Source organism: Medicago sativa, chromosome 1, assembly GCF_051527215.1.
Source record: "Medicago sativa cultivar Bolivia chromosome 1, Bolivia_mono, whole genome shotgun sequence".
NCBI lineage: Eukaryota > Viridiplantae > Streptophyta > Magnoliopsida > Fabales > Fabaceae > Medicago > Medicago sativa.
The window spans coordinates 89497882-89520623 of record NC_140749.1 but is presented as its reverse complement, the minus strand read 5'-3'; the positions used below and the strand labels follow the sequence as shown (position 1 = coordinate 89520623).

Sequence of the window (22742 nt, the reverse complement as noted above, 5' to 3'; positions counted from 1 at the left end):
ACTTTTACCACACAAAGTTACTACAAATCTAGCAGCAGTATGTACTGTGTATGCCTTCCTGAGCGACGGCAAGTACAAGGAATACGGGGCACATAAAAGACGACAAAAAAAAAAAAAAAAAAAGGGAGTTCTTCAATAAATAAAAAATAAAAAAACAAATCAAAATGTTAGATTTAGATTTCTTTATATTCTTGCCATGAATGAAACTTAATTAACTAATTAAATAATTAATCATTCTCTTCTTCTTAGTTTTGCGAAGTACTTCCACTGTTACTGTTGCATACAGTTGGTGGAAGCAATGGCTACGTTTTCAATCGGAACACACTTGTCTATGTTCCAACATTCACGAAATTCTAAACTTTCATCTCACACAATTCAATCTCAACCCTTCTTTGCTTCTTCATCTTTTACTTCTTGTAGAACTAGATTCGGAGTTCCAAATCCCAAGTTACTCCGTAGTAATGTATTGGCACGCGCTGAAGACAAAGCCAGAGATTCTAACTCACAAACTTCCCAGCAACAGTTCCAGGTTCTTCTTTCTAACCACTATCAAGTTTTAAGGTTGCCCTTTTAATTCTTCTGCTTCTTTATTATTCGATTTTGTTTTTTTTATGCTGCTTGGCATGTTATGGCTTGAAGGGTATCTCAGTAATCTAGTAAAGTTTCTAACTTTGTGCTTAATTAATTGAAATTAGCTTATTACTCGACTAGTAAGAATACAAGATCAAGGGGTTAATTTTGGTGATTTAATTATTAAATGTGTGCTTTAGTATTGTTATTACAAAGGTACAGAATTTGCTACTGAAATGCTAAGGGGTTAATTTTGGTAACAGGATTTGACATCAGAATCTGGAACTTGTGATCCTCTATGTTCAGTTGATGAAACAAGTTCACAAGATTTTGAGGACAACTATCAGCCCAAGACTGATTTGCTCAAAGCGGTTGCGGTATTTGCGGCGGCTGCAACTGGGACAGTGGCAATTAACCATTCTTGGGTTGCCGCAAATCAGGTCCGTTACTACCTTATTTCACTTCTGGTTGTTTCATAATAAATAAAGTATATGCATTTGCAAAAACATCTCTAAATGTGCTTTATTCAGAAAGTTAGTAGTTCTGTTTGATGTCTCGCTGCAGGATCTTGCTATGGCATTGCTATTTGTAATAGGATATGCAGGCATCATATTTGAAGAATCGTTAGCATTCAACAAAAGTGGAGTAGGACTATTGATGGCTGTAAGCTTATGGGTGATACGGAGTATTGGGGTAAATATTTAACTTTTTATATTTTAACTCTTGATTGGTTAGAGCTATATGGTAGCGTAATTCTTGATTGCTTTGAAATTTATGGTAGTGTTTGGAAAATGGGTTAGAATTTAGAACTTAGAACAGTAAATAACAAAACTCTGTTTGACAGATTATGCATAGTAGAGTAAAACAGGGGTAAAAGGTAGAAAAAATGGTATATTTTGGTTTGCCGAAAAGTGTGGAGCCAAAGAGAACATAAAAATATACTGCCAGTGCTCATTGTCATGCTTTTGATATTTAAGCTACAATACTTTTTGTCTAAAAATGCATAGGACACTGAACAGGGACATCCACCTGATTCATCTATTCTGATGTGCATAGTAGAAGATATGCCATTATTTGGGATTCGATTCTTAAAATGCACCAGCAAGATTACTCGTCTCACATACTGTCAAAATAAAAGTCTATGGTACTATGTATATCCACCAGCACTTCTCTTTTTCTTTTTGTTGAGGTTTGTTTATTTAATCATCTTTGCAAAATATAATTAACCATTAATAAGGATTAGAATAAGGCAATTTCTATGTATCCAATACCACTGCATTCAAAATGTTGACTTTTCCATACCCCCTGGCAGCATTCAGTTTGAATCAGTGTTATGAATAGTGGATTGTGGAAATAGTGGAACACCGAATTCCACTTTATGTAATAGCGCAAGCTGCATAGCGGTTGAAAAAAGGCACATTGCGTACAAATTGAAAAGGGAGTGGAGCCAAAACATAACTTAATATATTGTAAGGTTTACATAATACAATGAGTATAGGATTCATACTCATCGACTCTTCAGTTTTTCTATTATAAAAGTAGGTCATGTTTGGCACACATGGAGATTTTATAGTTAAAAGCCTAAAGATTTCTTTTTTCCTTCATTGCCGCTACATCAGCTAGCATAAATTGGAATAGAGACCATGACTGCCGTAGTAGCGAAACTAGGATAGTGTCACTGTTTTCTTTCCCTAATGCTTCTACTTGACAACATTGTTTGAATCACAGTTTCATGTGTGAACGGACATTAACCATACGGGTATCATATTTCTGAGATTGGGGTTGATTTCAAAATCAAACCAGTAACAGAACATGTAGTTTGTTTTTTTTCTTTTCTTCTTTCATCCGATATAAACTTGATGCCACAATAAAGAGTTGCCTTTGCCTCCATCTTTTGTTTGCTTTTATTTTTTTTTTTTAAAAAAGACCTTTTTATGGTTATCAAAGTATTGCTACTTGCACTTGAAACAGATCAACATTCTTTGGCATAACAATAGACAATTATTAAGACTTGTGACATTTTATTAGATTTCTTGAGTTAATTAAAGTTAGTTTATTTGGTCCAAACTAAACAACAGTTTACCTTGAAGATTTTGTGTTTTTAATCCGCGGGTTAATTTTTTTGTTTCAAAAATTGGTTGCTACCGCCTACCAATGCGCATAATATGTTGTTATAAAATACCACAATGTTTTGGAAGATAAGTTTCTCCTGATCTTGCATTTATTGTCTCTCCCTAGTATTGGTATCCCATAACACACCACTTAATAAATGATAATAGCTCACTAACTGATCTGTTAGTTACTAATAATTAACAGAGATTGCGTGGTTTCAATTATATCCTCGTTGTATCGTCTCTCATTATGCCCAATTGCATGTGTACATTCGAATTCAGTTTTTCTCCCTCAATCATTTGTATGTAGGCTCCATCAACTGAAATAGCTGTTTCAGAGCTATCACACGCGTCTGCCGAAGTCAGTGAAATAGTGTTCTTCTTGCTCGGTGCAATGACAATTGTTGAGATAGTTGATGCTCATCAAGGATTTAAGATAGTTACCGACAATATCAAAACCCGAAACCCGCGCCTTCTCCTTTGGGTGGTAAGTGTTTTCACTGTTTTTACTATGCATTTTTTACCATACTAAGAATGCTTCTTGGCAAACTCTTCGCGTATTGAATTTTTTTGGAATTTGATTACAATAATAATCAAATTTGGATTATATACAAATATAAGGGGCTCAGGTTCAAGAGCTCCTTCTTACAACAAGGTGTAACCACTTTGGCTGTGCATAAATGACATCTAACTTTTCAATGTTTGATACTTAAAAAAGTCAATTTTTTTAAAGAATGAAATAGATCTTAAAAAGATGATTGCATCACCAATTTTATTTATTATTTCTCAATAACGGAATTTGACAAATTAAAATTGCATATGCAGGTTGGATTTATTACATTTTTTCTCAGTTCAGTTCTGGACAACCTTACATCCACCATAGTCATGGTTTCTCTGTTGCGGAAATTAGTACCTCCATCAGAGTATCGAAAGTATGTGTCTCGTTGTGTTACTAACTTTCGGTGTAATGTTCTGTCCACATGTTGAAATATTCAATATGACCATATTTTCTAAAATAGTGCAATAATGATGGATAGGGGAATTCATGCATCACATACGGTTTCAGTCATTGGTCCTTTATAGCTTGATAACACCACTCCTTAGCCTGAGTAATTTTATTCCTGCTATTAGTGCTTATAATTAGTGGAAGTTGCTTTGGATTCTGTTGACAGGATACTTGGAGCTGTTGTTGTAATAGCAGCAAATGCGGGTGGTGCATGGACTCCTATAGGCGATGTTACCACAACTATGCTGTGGATACATGGCCAAATAACTACGGTGCAAACAATGAAGGTTATTATCTCTTGGAAAATTGTTCCATTGTGATACGTCTATTTGGATTGTGAAGTATTTTTGCCTGAAACTACACAGTAATTTATAGTGGTGTAAATGTATAATAAATTCAGCACTAGCGACACCCCGGAATATTCTCTTGATATAGTAATGAAAATACATAAGTTAAAGCCCTAAATTACGATTTCCTTGGTAAAAATGAAAAATGTATCCATAATTGCATTTTCTTTATTTTCAGGGATTGTTTTTGCCTTCAGCCATTTCTCTAGCTGTTCCACTCGCTCTAATGTCCTTGACTAGGTACTATTGTATTTCAAAAGTCAACCAAGAATGCTTATTTGAATAGTCTAATTTAGCTTTATATACTATACCTTCATAATTTACAAAATTATGCTGGATTTTCTTCTGTTCAGTGAAGCTAATGGCAAGGGGCAGGATTCTTCCGATGTTTTGGCATCTGAACAGATGGCTCCTAGAGGAAAGCTTGTTTTCTCAGTGGGTTTAGGAGCTTTGATTTTTGTCCCAGTGTTCAAGGCCGTCACAGGTTTGCCTCCGTACATGGGGATGTTGCTTGGACTTGGGGTGCTTTGGATCCTTACTGATGCTATCCATTATGGTGAATCTGAAAAGAGGAAGAAGCTTAAAGTGCCACAAGCTCTATCAAGGATAGACACTCAAGGAGCACTATTTTTCCTAGGAATTCTATTATCTGTTAGCAGGTAATAAGGAAATCAATTTAAATTTTTCCATTGCAGTGATTTTAGAACAACAACCACATATGTGTTTTAAAGTCTCAGCATTCTTTTCAATGAATATTATATATCCTTCCCTGACATGACATAATTCCATGGCTACTCATGTTGACTAATTGTTTTTGCAATCGAAACGGTGATGTTTTTCCAGCTTGGAGGCAGCAGGTATTCTTAGGGAAATAGCAAATTACCTTGATGCACATGTCCAAAATAGTGAACTGATTGCAAGTGCTATTGGAGTCATATCTGCAATAATAGACAATGTTCCATTGGTTGCTGCAACAATGGGAATGTACGACGTCACTTCTTTCCCTCAAGATTCTGAGTTCTGGCAATTGGTTGCATTTTGTGCTGGTACTGGTGGATCCATGTTGGTTATTGGCTCAGCTGCTGGAGTTGCATTTATGGGGATGGAAAAGGTGGACTTCTTTTGGTACTTTAAAAAGGTAATTCCTACTTTTCACTAGATATAATTGATCTGATAGAATAAATTGTTTGTTTATTTTCATAACTGATGTCGTTTATTCCCTTTGTGCAGGTTAGCGGCTTTGCTTTTGCAGGTTATGCTGCAGGTATTGCCGCGTATTTAGCTGTTCACAACCTCAACATTTCCCTCCCTACAACTCTAGCTGAGGTTCCTTTTCTTTCTGGTTCTTGAAATTGAGAATTCAGACTTCATTTGAGTCATGGCACCAAAAGCAGGGTTGTCTCAAAATCATTTATACAAGTCAGTTCGTAGTGCAAGTTGCCATAGGTTATGATTTTTGTCATGACAAGAGGTTTTATATGTACGTATGTATAGGGAGCATATCAGCTGTGGGTCTGGGAGGTGAGATAAGCTCATCTTGGCCATCCATGCATTTGTAAGATTGAATGGTTAAGATTAATTCCTCTCATTGGATTCGTCCCGGATAATGTTACTATAATGCACCTCATGTCATGTCAGAATGCCCTGAGATATTTGCAACATGAGGATTCAACAGTTGAAACACAACCCAGCAAATGAAGTATTTGCATATATAGAACCTTTAAATGTGATGCATGGGATATGGGATAATTCTATGTCTATAGAATTAGACGTGTTCCAACAAATATTCATTATTTCATATAAAATGTCAAGTTCTATAATGACTTGAAAAGCTCGGTCTAAGTTGTGCATTACTTCAAAGATTCAAGCATCTCACTCAGAGTTAAGGAATGAACACTCGCAAGAGAGACTTTCACTACAAGTCATTATGAACACGGATTTTCACATATTTTTTTAGAATAGATCCGAAACTATCTAAAGAGCAGTAGAGTTATACCGAAAAATAATATTAAATAAAAATAAAGCAACACACATGATGTGCAACAGTTCAAGGTAGAGTGACATAATATCCTTTTGACTCCTCTTATTTTGACCATCAATGGGATCCCTAAATTCATGTGTAGTGTTGGATTCAACAGATAGAGAATTCAAATCCAGCAACACTAAGTGTGATCACAAAAGTTATTAGAATCCTGCTCTTTACCCAAATGATTTCGCTCATTCCCAAAGTAAAAGACCAAACTAACCCTACGCAACTTAACATACGCTACGTGACTTAACTCACGCAGCGTGACTTAAGTCACGCAGCGTGACTTAAGTCACGCAGCGTGAGTTAAGTCACGCTATGTGCCGTTTTTAGTTCAAAACTGAGCATGCAAATGGCAACGTGAGTTAACTCACGCCAGTGCAAATGGCAACGTGAGTTAACTCACGCACTCCATTACACTAACGCATGTTAACATGCGTTATTTTTTTTTACAAATAACACCAGCGCATGTTAACATGTGCAATGCTTTTCAACAAATAACACTAACGCATGTTAACATACGTAACGCATGTTAACATGCGTAAATATTTGTACTAGCGTAACTTAACATGCGTAGGGTCAGTTTGGTCTTTTACTTTGGGAATGAGCGAAATCATTTGGGTAAAGAGCAGGATTCAAGTTATTATCATGGAGCCATCACGACTAAGTGTGTTCGGTTACTAAGGGCATATGATGGCTTCACTATATATAACATTTTACTTATTAGTTCACTATATATAACATTGATCTGTGTTTTTTAAAGACAATCTATTTGTTGTGTGAAAGTTTCACCTAATGCTAACATAACGTTTAAAACATGCATCTTTCTTCTAGTTTACATTACAAAAGATCGATTAAATTTCTTTCTAATTATTCATCAGATCGATTAAATTTCTTTCTAATTATTCATCAGTTAAATATTTTATTTTGAAAATGTAATAAATTTAAGGTGTCTTCCTAATCTTTCTTTCAGTTTTTTCTATAAAAAAGAAAACCAAAAACTTATTTCTGTTTAATTCTACCATCGAATTTCGATTCAACATATCATTAAGCAAAATTCTATAGCTAATTTAAGCATTTCGACTTCAGAGTGTGATTTTCTATGAGACTTGTCATACATAATCAACAACCTTTGCTTGTTGATGTTATAGAAGTTTCTACTCCTCGCTTTATTTCTTTGTAGTTTCTTTCTTTGGACTTCGATCCTCTTTTTTACAATAAAAATTTAAAAGCGTAATTAAATTTTAAAAAGTGCGAATGATTCTTTGAAACTTCCAACATACTGTTATTCCCTTTATTTCCAAATAAAAATGAACAAGCATGAATTGCACTAAACCAGTAAATCACAATTCATTCCAAAGTTACATTATTCTTTTCCTCGTCCCCCTAAACTCACCTACTCACTTGTTCAATGATGATACATCAAAACCGGGCACATCAGCCAGACATATGCCCCAATCCAAAAATAAAATACAACAGAAAAGACAACACAAACATTTAATCTTACAACTTAAGGAAAACAAATTCTTCAACAGCAGGAATGTCTCCAATCCTTTGCAAAGATTCTTTGCGTGGTTGCTCATCAACTCCGATTGCCATCACAGCCTGCTTGCGTGGAGCAATCCTTCCAACACTCATGAAGCTGACATTCACATTCTCTTCACCCAAGATGCTTCCCACCTTTCCAATCATACCTGGTTGATCTACTTGCCTGCAAAGTATAATGCTACCTTCCAAACTCACATCAACTTCAAAAGATCCAACCTTTGTAAGATGGGGGACACCATCCTTCACACGACCCTCCACCGTGACCTCCCCTGAATCTGATATGGCACTAGCAAATCGAGATTCCACGTTAGCAATCTGGACTTGGATGAATTCAAGTGGATTCTCAGGTGAACCATCAAGAATAACTCTCTCCTCAGTAATTCTTAGCCCTCTTTGTTTAGCAGTGAAGTCAGCATTAACTAAGTTCACGAAAACACTGGATATGGGCTCAATCAGACCCTTTGTTATCATAGCACGAAGAAGACGAGTGTCAAGATCATCAGGGGCCCTAGCGGAAGCGTAAGTCACTTTCACTGTCTTTACACCGCTTCCACCTGCTACCAGTTGGACAGCCAACCTACCCAATTTCTCAGCAAGATCAACAAATGGTTTTAGTTCTGTTAACACCTGCAAGTCACAAAGGAATGAAACATATGTTAAACTTTGAGTCATTCCAGTCGCCAAATTTATCACCAACTCCAATCCATGAATCATTTTGTATTAGGACAAGCTCTAGATAAAGCCAGCTTCAAAATTGGAGGGATAAAGCCAAGCAATAAAAACTCATTAAGATCCATGTATTAGATTTCTCAAATCAAACTTTTGCCTTCACTTGAGTAGTATTTAATTTGAACCAGTTGGACACATAGCAGTTGAAATTTAACAATTTAAGACAACCATTTTGTTCCAAAATCGTTTTCAATATATGAATATGGTTACACAATAAGTCAAAGAATTTAGAATGATTTTGGAAACCATATTGCTTAGAATATCAAAGAGGCAAAGGTTATTTTTATCATGAAATAAAAGGATAAATACGATAGTTTTGTTCGTAGTACCTCTGAGGAAACCATTGGTGCATTGACTGCAGTAGAAGCAAGCTCCCCTTTCAAAGCCCCAACGACAGCTTCTGCTATTTCAATAGCTACACCTTCCTGGTCATCATTTTCAAAGGTTATTAGACACTGGTGGCAAAAGGGGAACAAAGCTATAACTCATAGTCATAGGCAATTGCTTAGGTAACTTACCTGAGCTTCCATGGTACTGGCACCAAGATGAGGTGTTGCAGTAACTAGCTCATGCATAACCAACTTGCTGTCTTTGGTGGGTGGTTCCACCGTGAAAACATCAAGAGCCGCCTGAAACAAAGACACAAACTATCAGTATTTCAACCCAATTAATTATTAATTGTAAACTAAAAGTGGCTTAGTGCTTCAAACCTGAGCTACAATTCCAGAATCCAATGCTCTAACAAGTGCATCCTCGTCAATGACTCCACCACGAGCAACATTAACAATTCTAACTCCTTTCTTCATCTTGGCAAAAGTCTCATCATTGAGCATCTTATTGGTAGCAGGCGTAAGAGGCATGTGCAAAGAGATGAAATCAGCGGTGGCAATAGCCTCCTCAAAACTCACAAGCTCAACACCAATAGCATGAGCACGATCAGCAGGAGCATAAGGATCATGAGCAATAACCTTCATACCAAGCCCCTTAGCACGCCTAGCAACCTCAGTTCCAACCTTCCCAAATCCCATTACAGCAAGTGTCTTCCCAACTAGGGAAACTCCAACATACTTACTTCTCTCCCATTTCCCTGTATTAACCATGTATCAACACTAATTCAATTAACAATATCAACTAATAACTTATGCAGCACAGACACAAACGCTTTGACAACGACAATAATTTGAAAAAATGACATAATTCGGTTTTGTCACATATGTCGTTGTCAGACACTCACATAGGACACGCCTTCGATCAGAAGTGACAATATTGCAAAGCAAATAACAGAAGCCACAACATTAACACCCATTACAGATTATACGGAAGAAGAAAAAAAAAAAAAAAACTTTACCCCATGTATATCATTAGATCTCAACATTTATACAAAAAGAATTCACCACACACAAATTGGTATATGAGGAAAAGAAGTTTCCTCTTTACACAGAAAATTTTACCATTACGTCACCTAGTCAACTAGTAGTTAACAATATAAAGAATAAAAGCATGTGATGTGAATTGAAACAAAACAAAAAGTACCCAAATACTTTGAGGGAAATGTTTGGATGGGGGAATGTTTAGTGTGTTTAGTGTGTTTGGATGGGGGAATGTTTTGAGGGAATGTAATGTTATGAGGGAATTCAAATACTTTGAGGTGAATTCCATTGTTTGGATGGGGGAATGTAATGTAATGTTGAGGAAATGTAATGTTATGAGGGAATTCAAATACTTTAAGGTAAATTGCCTAGAATTTTAAATTCTTTAAAATTTTCAAATTACCTCATCCAAACACACTCTAAGGTAAATTGCCTAGAATTTTAAATTCTTTAAAATTTTCAAATTACCTCATCCAAACACACTCTAAAAAACACAACAAAATCATCAGGATCTAAAAAAAATATATAACAAACAACGTGTTCGATGAAATGATGCTATAAAAAAAGAACTTTACCAGCTTTGATAGAAGCATCAGCCTGAGCAACATTTCTAGCCATGGCAGCTAAGAGCGCGATCCCGTGTTCAGCGGCGGCAACAGTGTTAGCAGTGGGAGCATTAACAACCAAGCAACCATGTTCAGTAGCGGCGGCCAGATCCACGTTATCAATACCAACACCAGCTCTACCAACGACCTTGAGTCTTCCACCGGAAGATTCAAACACTTCACGTGAGACTTTGGTACCACTGCGAACGATGAGAGCATCACAGAGAGAGATCTTGGTGCAAAGCTCTTCAGGAGTGAGATTGTAGGAGCAGTCGACGTTGGCGAAGTCTTTGAGAAGAGTTAGACCAGCTTCGCCGAGCTTTTCAGCGACGAGTACGGTGGGTTTAGCGTCGAGAGAAGAGGAGACGAAGACTACGAGGGAACGGCGGGGATTGTGGGGGCGGAGGGAGACGGAGAAGGCGGAGGAGAGAGGGAGTTTGGAGGAGAGAGAAAGGGAAGACGGTGAAGAGAGACGGAGGGTTTGGGAAGTAGCGTTAGCGGCGGCCATGTTAATGTTTGAAAGGTGTTTGATGAAATGAGTGAGTGAGTGGGAAGTTGTTGAAATCAAACACAACTCATCAAGTGAAGTTTTGGGTACTTATAAATGAATGAAATGAATGCTTGATAACAGTCACAAGACAGGGTTTATGATGAATGAATCTATCCTTAGTAAGTTCACGCAGTAAATCAATACTCCCTCCGTTTCAAAATGAGTGTCGCTTTAGGCTTTGGCACACAGATTAAGAAATAGAATGAAATAATCATTGGATATAACGTTTTTACTAAACCGCCCTTACTTTATAAGAAAAAGACAAAATTAAAGTTGAATTGAAAATTGTGAGAGAAAAGTTGGAGAGGGTAAAGTTGGAAGAAAAAAATTAAAGTTGTATTGGAAATGTAAAGCGACACTCATTTTGAAACAAATTTTTTTGGCTAAAGCGACACTCATTTTGAAACGGAGGGAGTAATAAAATTCTTGTCAAAAAAAAAATCAATAATAAAATTAATTTCTATGCAATAAACTTTAAAAAAAGATATTTATAATCAAAATGGGGTTTCTCTTTATAATTTTTAGGGTTAAATATGTTTTTGGTCCCTATAAATATGTCAACTTTTCGTTTTAGTCCCTCTAAAATTTTTCTTTAACTTTTAGTCCCTATAAAATTTTCAATCTTCACTTTTGGTCCATCTTTTAAAGTAAACTCATATGTAGAATTCATATTATTTAATAAAAAATTTTAGAAAAATTCAAAACATTATAAGAATCACTCCAAAAAAAATTCAGAATTTTTTAACAAAACATGAATTTAATATGAATTTTCATATTTTTTACGGTTAAAAATTCATATTTAATTTGTGTTTTGTTAAAAAATTCTAATTTTTTTTAGGAAATTTTTTTAGAATATTTTACACATTTCTGCACAATTTCATTAAAAAATACAAAAATTAAATTAAAAATAGGGACCAAAAGTAGTGATTGAAAATTTTATAGAGACTAAAAGTTGAAGGAAAATTTTAGAGGGACTAAAACGGAAAGTTGACATATTTATAGGGACCAAAAACATATTTAACCCTAATTTTTATGCATGTGCCAATATTGTCTTGTAAACTAAAAGTTTTACCTTGTCCATGTATAATAGTACAAATTAAATTCTAAATCAATTATAACTCTATTTTGATTTAGATATAAATAAAAAGTCGAATGTATATAATTTAAATTTAAACAAAATACATTTTCCTTTTTACCCGACATATGTTTTTTTTTCCTTTTAAAATCATGTGATATTTGTTGGCAGTTTGCTTTACATGTGATAATAATGTTTTTTACGTTGATAATAATGGTATTTTCACGGTGAATGAATGAAATAAGGAAAAAAAAAAAAGCGAGAGAATAATTTTAATTAGATTTAGACATGACAATAAATCAAGTAAAAATGTCTAAATTCTATGAAAGTGATAAATTAATATTCAAATTTTGATTGACATGTGTGTTCACATTTGATGCTTGATGTTATCTAAAATATGATTATTTACCCCAGAGAAGAAACCTTTACAAAAATATGCAAAGAGGGTAACACTATAAAGAAATTGAGATATGGGAAAAAATAAAAAAGATAGAAGGAAAAAAAATGGACACAACTATACATTCAATCATTTATACCAGTAAACATGTCTCGGACATGATAAGAGCTAAAGATAAAATAATTGAATGGGTTTCTATGAAAAAAAATTATAGGAAAATGTTGTTCCTTTTTTGTTCGAGTAAATACGATGTTTTTTTAGTGTGACATACAATGTCTTGAATGGGTTTCTATGAAAAAAATTATAGGAAAATGTTGTTCCTTTTTTTGTTTGAGTAAATACGATGTTTCTTTAGTGTGACATACAATGTCTATCCTATAAAAGAAAAAGGGTAAAAAAAATCCTAAAAAAGAAAATGGCTCAAATCCAATTTTCGAATAATACAGTTGTTGTTTTATAATTTATTTTGAGTTCAATGAACACATATACTGTTGGTCTAAATTAGTTTTTTTTCTTTAAAAAATTTCATGTGAAACTATTAATTGAAGAATGACTTTAAGAGTATAGATATAGAGATAAAATAATCAACTTCAATTAAATATCGATATTGAAACCGTTTATAGTGAAAAGGATATCCTTTGAATCCATTCATTTTATGCATGCTTGAACTATTATGGAAAATGAATTTATTTATTTTGGTTACACTAAGGAAAATGAATTTGATTTCATTACAGGCATTATTTCTTTTAAAGCGTTATTTTATTTTTAATATTGTAAGAGAGGGGCGCAGCCTACTTGACACTCGGGGGTTGGTAGGAAATCTATGTTCCTTGTTGCTTATGATTTTGCCAAACACATAAAACAAGTGGCCACAAAGTCGAATGACTGTCTTCATAAGCAATGAAATAAGCAATCATATATTAATATTAAATCACCTTCACTTCTTTATCAAAAACAAAAATTAAATCACCTTCACCAAACACATCAAGTAAAGTAATGCGTGGTTGGTGGCCAAACGAGTCGATCAATTCAGTGCGAGTTTGATATCTGCCTCTGCCATTTGATTTGGTTTGGTTTCAAATAAACTTCTGTGGTACCGATCATAAATAAAAAATAGTTAGATCTTTTTACTGATAATCAGATTAGGTTATTCAAACCAAAAAAATAAAAATTCATTAGATTAACTTTTTTGACAAATAGATTATCTTGTAAATATAAAAGGTTTGTCTAACATTCATATGTTTTAATGATAATAGACATTTTTTTTTATCGCCACCAAAAAATAATACATCACCAAAAAAGATATTTTTTTGAATAAATAATAGATGATCTTTCCCTAAAATAAATAACAACTAATATTAAATGCATTTTTAATCTTCTTATTTCGCATATTTTTAAACTTTCAGTCCTTTTTTTTAATTTTTAAAATAAGCTATTTGGTCACTCTATTTAGAAAATCAGCAAAAATATTTGGTCCATCATCAATTTAAGTGATGTGGCGCACTCATTAACGATGTGGTGTTAAGTTGAAAATAGCGAGTTGAAAAAAAATATTTTTCATGTCATTATTATTTCTATTAATCTTATTGTTTATTTTATTTACAAATATTAAAAACTTTTTACTAAAAAAATATATTAAAAATCAAATAAAAAAATATCCTTCATCGTCAACACAAACATTAGGGGGTGTTTCTTTTATGGTTGTAAAAGTTATTAGGAATATGGAGGTTATACAATAGATTCTTGTGTTTGGCACAAATTAGAAAATTAGCATTCCCAATAATAAAATAACTTTCATTTTTCATACTTTTATTCTCAAAAAAATGAGTAGGAACAAAACATTCCCATGAAGGTGGGAAGAAAGTAACCGTTGTCTTAAGCCGCGGCGAAGCTAGCCAAGTTTTTTTGAGGGGGCCAAATATATAGTAAAAATAAAAAATACTTTTACAAATATCACCTTGACAATTTTCAGTGTAGACAAAGTTCGCTGTGTACTTATTATAAAGATTTAAAGTGCCAAAACAAGAAAAATAAATGTATCGATCAAGTGATAATGTGTTGTTTTTCATATTTCTACTAATAATTTTCACAAATAAACTTATTTGGGGTGGCTAAATCTATATTATAAGAGTAGTTAAACACAAAAATACACTTACTTATAAAAAAAATTAAACAAATTCAAAAAAATAGGGTAGCCAAGGCCACCCCAAGTTAACACTACCCTTCGCCCCTGCAGTCTTGAGTCTTAAGGCTCGCCTCAACCCATATAGCAACTCGTTAAGCTTGCAAACCAGTCCTTTTTTCTCCCCCTTTAATAGGATATCCTTGAGGAAACTTCATGTACAATTTTTCAACAAGATCCCCATTGAGAAATGCATTGTTAATGTCTAATTGAAGAAAATTCCAGTCTTAAATATGTACAATAAAATTCTCAATGTTGTTAATTTAGCTACTAGGAAAAAGTGTCCATAAAATCCACACAAACTTGTTGGTAAAACCTTGTGCGACAAGTCTTTCTTTGTGCCTATCCAAGGAGCCATCTACTTGGTATTTAACCTTGTAAATCCACCTAAAACCTAATTACTATCTAGAGGGACAACGACTAAGTTATGATCAGATGTAGGTTTACTATCTTGAGATTATTCATATCATAAAGTTATATCCTTTTAAGCTCAAAGGATAGCCTAGAAAACGCAGGAAAACGCTCTTGGTGAAAACTTATTCCTTTGAGCCGAAATAGTGGAGACAGAGCTTAAACATTAAAAAAAATTGAGAGGAATAGTCAGGTTCTTTGCTAAAAAGCAATTTATAAGGAAAGCAATTCTTTAAGTTGGTTAAGGGAGTCTTATTTATCAAGAATGCCGAGGTGCTGATGCATTCTCCCTAAAGAACATGGAGACCTTGGACTGAAATAACAGAGCTCTTGCTACACTAAGCAAGTGTTGATGTTTGCTTTCAACCTCAAAAAATTTCTCAGGTCTATGCGAACAAGAAAACTGAAGTGCAGCCCCTACTTTCTGCAAAAATGATGTGAGTTGAAATTCTTTTGCATTGTCAGTTCGGATGGCTTTGATGAACTTATCAATTTGCGTATTGATAAATTGAAAAAAAAGCTTGTATCAATTGGTTAGCTTCAGATTTATGGCTCATAAGATGAACCCATGTTCAATCAATGGAGAAAAAAATCTGTACCAATCTTGATATTTGAGAAAGAAAATTGCAATGAAATTAGAGAAGAAATTTTCATATATGTTTATTGCAGTATGACATAGTGAGCGGAAAATACAAGGGTTGGTAATATATAAAGAGGGACAGCAGCAGTACAGACACACGATGATCTCAAAACGTTTACATTAGTGGCCCAATCTAGTCATCAAGTTCAAGATATTCAAAACCAGAACATGATGTTACAGTGACAGGGGCGCACCGACACAGGGTAAACTTAGTTGAATCTTGATACGAAATCCATATATACCCGTGAGTAAAAATAATAAGCAGTTCTTTTTTGGCAACAAATACAAACAATATTTTTTACAATAATACATATAAACAGAATTAAAGAAAATGAGTACGATACGCCTCAGCCAGCATGTGACCCAATTTAACCTGAGATTCTGTGTTCAAGTGAAGATTATCTTCATTCAGCTGCAATCCCTTTGCATCAATGCAAATCACATTCGGAATATTAATCCCTTTCTGCGCTTCTCTCACTTTCTCAATGTATTCAAACCCTGATGCTAGCGCAACCTAATAACAACATCATCGTAGTCCATTCAATTACTAATTTCGTCACATTACTTTGTTTCATCTTGTTCCAAAACAGATAAATAAGAAACTTGGCTAATACAAACACTTTTGTCTGATTGAAGATGCATCGCATGCGGTGTCTAACATAACATGTGAATACATTCAATTAATTTTTTCAACGGATTAGTGTTGATGTTGGTGTCATGGTTCATAGATGAATAAAAAAAAATAGTACTAATAGAAAACAAAAAAACATAACATAGTAATTTACGAAAGAAACCTGGATTATTGGAAGAGAAGGTAAATTGAGATCTTGACGAACATTATGGATGAGATTCTCCATGTTGACTTTGTAAACCTCTGCGTCATGTTCACTCGACGTGTCACTCTCTCCTTGAAACCAAACCAACGCTTTGATCTCTGCATTTTCATCCCCCTTTACGCTTTCTTTCGTTCTCTTCACCATGTTTTCGTACAATTCTTCCCCGCGCGCCCACTCCTTTATTGCCGTGCCACCAACGGCACAGGGGACGAGTCCCAATTCTCCGGCCACGCGCCGCTGTACTACGTTGGCGAACGACATTCCAGGACCTAGGCCGCAGACTTTCTTGGTGTCGATGTCGGCATGGACAGGTTCGTGTGCTGGTTCCCATTTGAGGTTGGCGCTGAAGCGTAAGATGGAAGGATCGGGACTGCACTCCGGTGGAACGACGCCGTTCCAACGCTTGTTTGGAGTGTGGTGAGGGTGCTTGATGACACCGCCACGACCTGACATGTTGCTTTGACCGGAGAGGATGAAGACGTGTCTTTTGGCTTTGGGTGGATTCTCGTTTGGATCTCTTTCTGTTTCCATGGCTTCTTCACCTTCTAGTGTTCTAAGTTCTTACAAGTTTGTGAGTTTTTTTTTTTTTTTTGGTACAACAAGTTTGTGAGCTTTAAAAGCCGCGTTTAGGTACGCCAATTGCCACCATAAAATTGGTGTGTACGGACCATCTGTCAATTATTCATTCACGTTCTTCTGTTGAGTTAATCGCACGTGAATCACAAGCTTTTTTTATAAGTTAGGCTAAATTACACATTTGGTCCTCTAAATAATTTCTTAGTTTCGTTTTGGTCCCATAAATAATAAAAGTTTCGTTTTGGTCCCTTAACTCTATTTCTGTGAGTCAAGTTTGTCCCCTCCGTTAGTTTTCTAATGTCTATTATTATTGATATGATTTTAACCGTTTGATTGTATATCCATTATATCTAATAGTGAACCATCAACACCTGATTTTGGTCATTTTTCTTCATCTTCCCTTTTTCTTTTTCTTCATGATATTCATCATCTTCAATCTTCATCATATTATTCGGATCCAAAAAACAATCAAATGCTGAAACTACAAGAAACGAAAATCAAGAAATCTGAGTACCAAAAACTTATATCTAAAATCATAAATCTCAGGAACTTCAAATCCAAAAATCATCACCATCTTATTTAAAAGTCAAAATAAAGCTTCTTTTATTCATCTTTCATTTTATTCATTCATGTGTCACGCATTCCTCTTCACTGACCGAACTCTCTCTCGTTCTCACACATTGAACTTCACCATCAAACACTTCACCGTCGCAGATCCGTAACATCGATCGAACTTCATAATCGCTCTCACAAACTAAACTTTTCACAATCCATTTGCCTCAATGAATCGCGAATAGTGTTTTGTCTCCAAAACCGACTCTCAATTGCTTCGTTCTCGCCAATTTCCCATAAACTTCAAATCCTCAAACCCTTTTTGAAGAATGGGTTTTGGTCTGTGTTGTTTTACTGTATTAATTCTAGTATGATTTTGGATTTGAAGTTTGAACTAAACTTGAAGCTAGTATGATAAAAATATAACAATTTGAAGGGGCTGGTGTAAATAGGTTTTGAATTGGATTGAGAGAAGAAGGTAACGATTGACGTTGACCCAGTGAAGGAAAGAAAAACGAATTAAATTGAAAAAATAGTAAGTGTTATATGTGGGTGACTGAATGAAGGAAAAAAAAAAAGAGGAAAAGGAATTTATGGGTTTCATGAAGAATTTGTTTCTACTGGGTTACTGTTGTTTCCTGGGTTTCATATAAAGATGATATAGATCAGGAAGAAGATGAGGGAGAAGAAATAGAAGAAGAAATGGCAAAACAAATTAATTGGTGGTGGTTCACCATAAGTTATAGGGAAATGGACTTTCATGATCCAACAACCAACTTTTTTTGAAAAGATCAAAGGGTTAAAATTTAAAAAATTAATAAGGTCTACGGTATACCACCTACAATGTTGATTCACGTTAGACATTTATGGTTAAAAACTGACGGAAGGGACCAATTTGACAAGCGGAGATGAAATTAAGGGACCAAAATGAAACTTTTATTAATTAAGTGACGAAAATGAAACCTCAAAATTATTTAAGGGACCAAATGTGTAATTAAGCCTATAAGTTATTTTGGTTTTCATTCTGCATTTTGTTAACTAAAACAGTATCTATTTCGTTAATATTATAATATTAGTTTTTCAATATACTTGCTTATTATCTTATTAATTTCTATAAAAAGAGTTAGGCTAAATTAATTCAATGGTCCCTCAGCTAATTCTCAGTTTTCATTTTGGTCCCATAAGTCTTAAAATCATCAATTTGGTCCCTCAACTTCTGAAACAAATTTCAAAAACGTCATTTCCATCAAATAAGTAACTGTGCTGTTTTTTGATTTGATTTTAACCATTCGATTGAATGTCCGTTGTATCTATAGTGAATTGTCAGCACCTAATTTTTTTTATTTTTGATCATCTTCTCTATTCTTCTTCTTCCTCAATCTATATTAACATTTTTCCAGAATTTTTTTCTTCCAAAATACAAAGCCAAAGTAAACACAACACAACTCTTCTCAATTCCGTCTTGAATGTTATTCCTATCTTCTTCTTGTCTTTTATGAGTATTCCGGCAAAAGTAGTGAAGATGGTCATCCGTATCCAAAGAGATTTTCTTTGGGGAGGGGTGGGAGGAGGTAGGAAAATTTGTTGGGTGAAGTGGAAAAGGATTTGCCAACCGAAGAGTAAAGGAGGTTTAGGGGTGAGAGATGTGAAGATGGTGAATTTGAGTCTTATGGCCAAATGGAAGTGGCGTCTTCTATAAGATGATCTCCCCCTTTGGAAAGCGGTGTTGATAGAGAAATACGGGGAGAATTTTTCTATGCTTAATTCGGAGGAAGGGGCTAGATGGCCGCGCTTCGCCTCGGGATGGTGGAAGGAGTTGAAGATGTTGGAAGTTGGTGGGGGGAATTGGTTCTCCAATAATGTGGTGTGTAAGGTGTCAAATGGGAGGGGTACTAGTTTTTAGAAAGATAAGTGGATTGGTGAGAAACCTTTAGCTCTTCTCTTTCCCCGGATCTTCTCAATTTCTACACACAAAGAGGCAAACGTAAGTGACTTATGGAGTATGATTGACGGGGAGGTGTTTTGGAACCTTACTTGGAGGAGGCAACCTTTTCTTTGGGAAAGAAATCTTATTGGTAATTTAGTAGATATTATAAATGGTGTCAATTTGGGTGTGGAGGAGGATATGTGGGTTTGGTTGCCGGAGGAGGATGGTAAGTATACGGTGAAGTCCTATTATAGAGTGTTGGAGGAGGGTGTTCCCTCTCAAGAAGGGTTGAGTGTTTTAGAGGAGGAGGTGTTTGCCAATCTTTGGAAAAGTCCGGCTCCATCTAAAGTCGTGGCTTTTTCTTGGATGGCCATTATGGATCGTATTCCGACAAGAACAAACCTTCGGCGTCGAAGTGTTTTGCCTCCCGGGGAACCTTGTATTTGTGTGTTATGTGGGGATATGGAGGAGACAACATCCCATCTCTTTTTGCATTGTGAGGTGGCGTTGTTAATTTGGCGAAAGGTGTTTAATTGGTTAGGTATCAATTTTATCACTCCTCAAAATTTGCTCGTCCATTTTGCTTGGTGGAATGGTGAGGTGAACTCTCGGAACCTTCGGAAAGCTTTTTGGTTGATTTGGCATGCATCTATTTCGATGATTTGGAAGGAAAGGAATGCGAGGATTTTTAAGAATCAATTCAAGAATTTCGACGAGGTTGTGGAAGACATCAAGGCGTTGTCTTGGTGTTGGTCTTTGAGTAGAATGAGGATTGCTTCTTGTCTCTTCTCCGAGTGGTGTTGGAATCCGCGAGAGTGCATTAGACAGAAGTAAAGGTGTTTGGTCCTCGTAGACATTGGTTTGGCTGGGTGGATTTTAAGTCACGGCCTCCCTGGCCTTTCCTTACGGTCTTGGAGAGTTTATAGGAGCTAAGACCATCCACAATGGTAGGGTCTTAACTATTTAAGACCCGATACCTAATAGGTACCCCCATTGTGGAGAAATTTTTTGGGGGTATTCTAAGACCCAGGGTCTCACTTAAGACCCCAATGCTTAAGTGGACCCCACATTACTTTTGTTTAAAATAATCAATGTCATTGTACTATTCTTTTTCAATTGCAATTTACCTTGGTTTTTTAATGTTATTGGTGGGTCCTATTTAGATATTTTGTTGGAGGATCTCCATTGTAGTGGTTGAGTACCTATTAGGTACTATTATTAAAAAATAATAAAAAAGTGATGTGTCAATGTGAGACTCATTTAAGACCTCAAAGTTGAGGGTCTCCATTGTGGATGCTCTAAGGCTTTTCTGTCATTGGTTTTATTTTTTCTACTCCTATATTGTAGGTGCTGTTAGGTTGTTTTGGTTTGCCTGTGCACTTAATTCCTTGTAAAGGCGTTGCCTATGCCACTGTTGTTTCATTTTGCCACTTGCACATCTTGTGCTTCTACTCTCAATATAACAAAACAAAATACTAGCAAAATTATTTAACTGTCCCTAACTCTATTAAATTTCACAGTTGCTTTTTACAACTAATTAAGGGTACATTTGGAATTTCATTGCCCTTTGAAAGGAAGAATTGCCACGTGTCGAGTTGTGATTCGAGCAAGGAATGGCAAGTGTATCACAAGCACCTAACAAGCAAGTGAAGAGCAGAGCCCGGAGAGAGAAAGCAAAAAAGCTGGACAGCAAGGACAAATGTTGGGCTTCGATTGGTTGGTCGGTTTTTAATTTTTTTTAATAATTGTAAATCAATTATTTTGTCGAAATATAATTTTTTTAAAAAAAAAAATTATATCAAAATTCATGATTTTTTTTTCTCTATAAATAGAGACTTGGTTCATTTCATTTGGACACAGAAAAAAATACCAAGTTTTTCACTATCTTCTTCTTATTATATCTTTCTATTAGCAAACTAAGTGAAGTTTTAATATTCTTTTTAGTGAAATGGATCCCAATAAATTATTTAAATAATTTTTTAAAATATTTTTTTCAGTTTTTCTTTATTTTAATTTAATTATAATCGATAATTGTAATTTTATGTAATTATAAAACCAAAAATATAAAATTAAAGAAGAATAAGAAATAAAAGGTGGAGGGGTAGAGTAGGTGGTGGGGTAGAGTGTTGAATGAAAAAACCATTAGAGAGGTAGAAATTGAATGAGTGTTGAATTAAGAGAGAGAAAATGATGTGGAGTGTTAAAAAGTGAAAAAGTTGGTGTTGAAGGATGTTCAATGTTATGATGACAAAAACTTTATATTTTATAGTGGATGGTGATTTCACAAGATAGAAATAGTAGATGAGAAAAATTGGTAGATGTACTATCATTTTAAATATTTATTTATATTTGTTGTGTTTCACGCTGCCATTTGTTGAAAATGTTGTTCATGCAAGTCAATGATCAGTTTTAATTGCACGCTACCATTAAAGTACGATTAATCGTACTTCAATTTTTTATGTTGTTTTTTTAAATTCTCTCAAAAAAAATGTTGTTTTTTTAAACTCATTTTAGTAACTACAACGAATGACCAGTTTTAATTAGTATTTTTTAAATATGTGAGTGTATTGACTATATATTAATAAAATATATGTGAGTGTATTGACTATATATTAATAAAAATATATATGAGTATATGTTTCTTTTATGGGAATATATTAATATATTCTTATTTCTGAAATTTAATGGGAACTATATATTGATAGAATACAAATGAGTATATGCACTATATATTAACAAAAATATATCTTACTATATTTCTTTGCGGGAATATGTTAGTATATATTTATTTATAAATTCAAATAGAGTGTACAATTGTAATACGAGACTCTTTTTAACAGCTACAACGAGTGATCAGTTTTAATTAGTATTTTTTTAATATCTCTATTTAAACATCGTGACTGCCTAAGTTTTATTAATATATTAAAATAATATATGTGGGTTTATGAACTATAAATTAATAAAACTATATATGTGAGTATAAGTTTGTTTTACGGGAATATATTATTATATTCTTATTTCTAAAATCTAATGAGAAGTATATATTGATAAATATATGTGAGTGTATAAACTATATATTAATAAAAATATCTCTCATTATATGTTTTTATACGGGAATATGTTAGTACATGTTTATTGTGAAATGTATTTTCATTTTTTTAATATCGTCAATACTAAAACAAACAAATAAATTCTAATATAGTATGATTAATCATACTTCAATTTTTTCCATTTTTTAAAATGTATCAATAAAAAACCCGTTCGAGTGTACAATTGTAACACGG

The 22742-nt window shown here is 34.3% G+C and overlaps 3 protein-coding genes across 3 annotated transcripts; 1 reads left to right on the top strand and 2 right to left on the bottom strand.

Annotated features, from left to right (window-relative positions):
* The first annotated feature begins 213 nt into the window (after positions 1–213).
* Positions 214–5865, top strand: NHD1 (sodium:hydrogen antiporter 1). Its single transcript, XM_085740404.1, has 10 exons — positions 214–529; positions 834–1010; positions 1135–1263; positions 2992–3168; positions 3507–3613; positions 3854–3974; positions 4213–4274; positions 4388–4693; positions 4878–5172; positions 5265–5865. Exons 1-10 carry the CDS (start codon positions 299–301, stop codon positions 5382–5384), a joined length of 1725 nt encoding a protein of 574 aa, XP_085596530.1. The 5' UTR covers positions 214–298; the 3' UTR covers positions 5385–5865.
* A 1459-nt stretch (positions 5866–7324) lies between these two features.
* On the bottom strand, positions 7325–10884 carry EDA9 (D-3-phosphoglycerate dehydrogenase). Its single transcript, XM_085740403.1, has 5 exons — positions 10283–10884; positions 9048–9424; positions 8856–8966; positions 8667–8762; positions 7325–8235 (listed from the first exon to the last, which is right to left on the bottom strand). The coding sequence occupies exons 1-5, from the start codon at positions 10818–10820 to the stop codon at positions 7564–7566; spliced, it is 1794 nt and encodes a 597-aa protein (XP_085596529.1). The 5' UTR covers positions 10821–10884; the 3' UTR covers positions 7325–7563.
* A 4678-nt stretch (positions 10885–15562) lies between these two features.
* LOC146958899 (carbohydrate esterase, putative (DUF303)) lies at positions 15563–17104 on the bottom strand. Its single transcript, XM_085740395.1, has 2 exons — positions 16362–17104; positions 15563–16081 (listed from the first exon to the last, which is right to left on the bottom strand). The coding sequence occupies exons 1-2, from the start codon at positions 16932–16934 to the stop codon at positions 15890–15892; spliced, it is 765 nt and encodes a 254-aa protein (XP_085596521.1). The 5' UTR covers positions 16935–17104; the 3' UTR covers positions 15563–15889.
* Positions 17105–22742: the final 5638 nt, after the last annotated feature.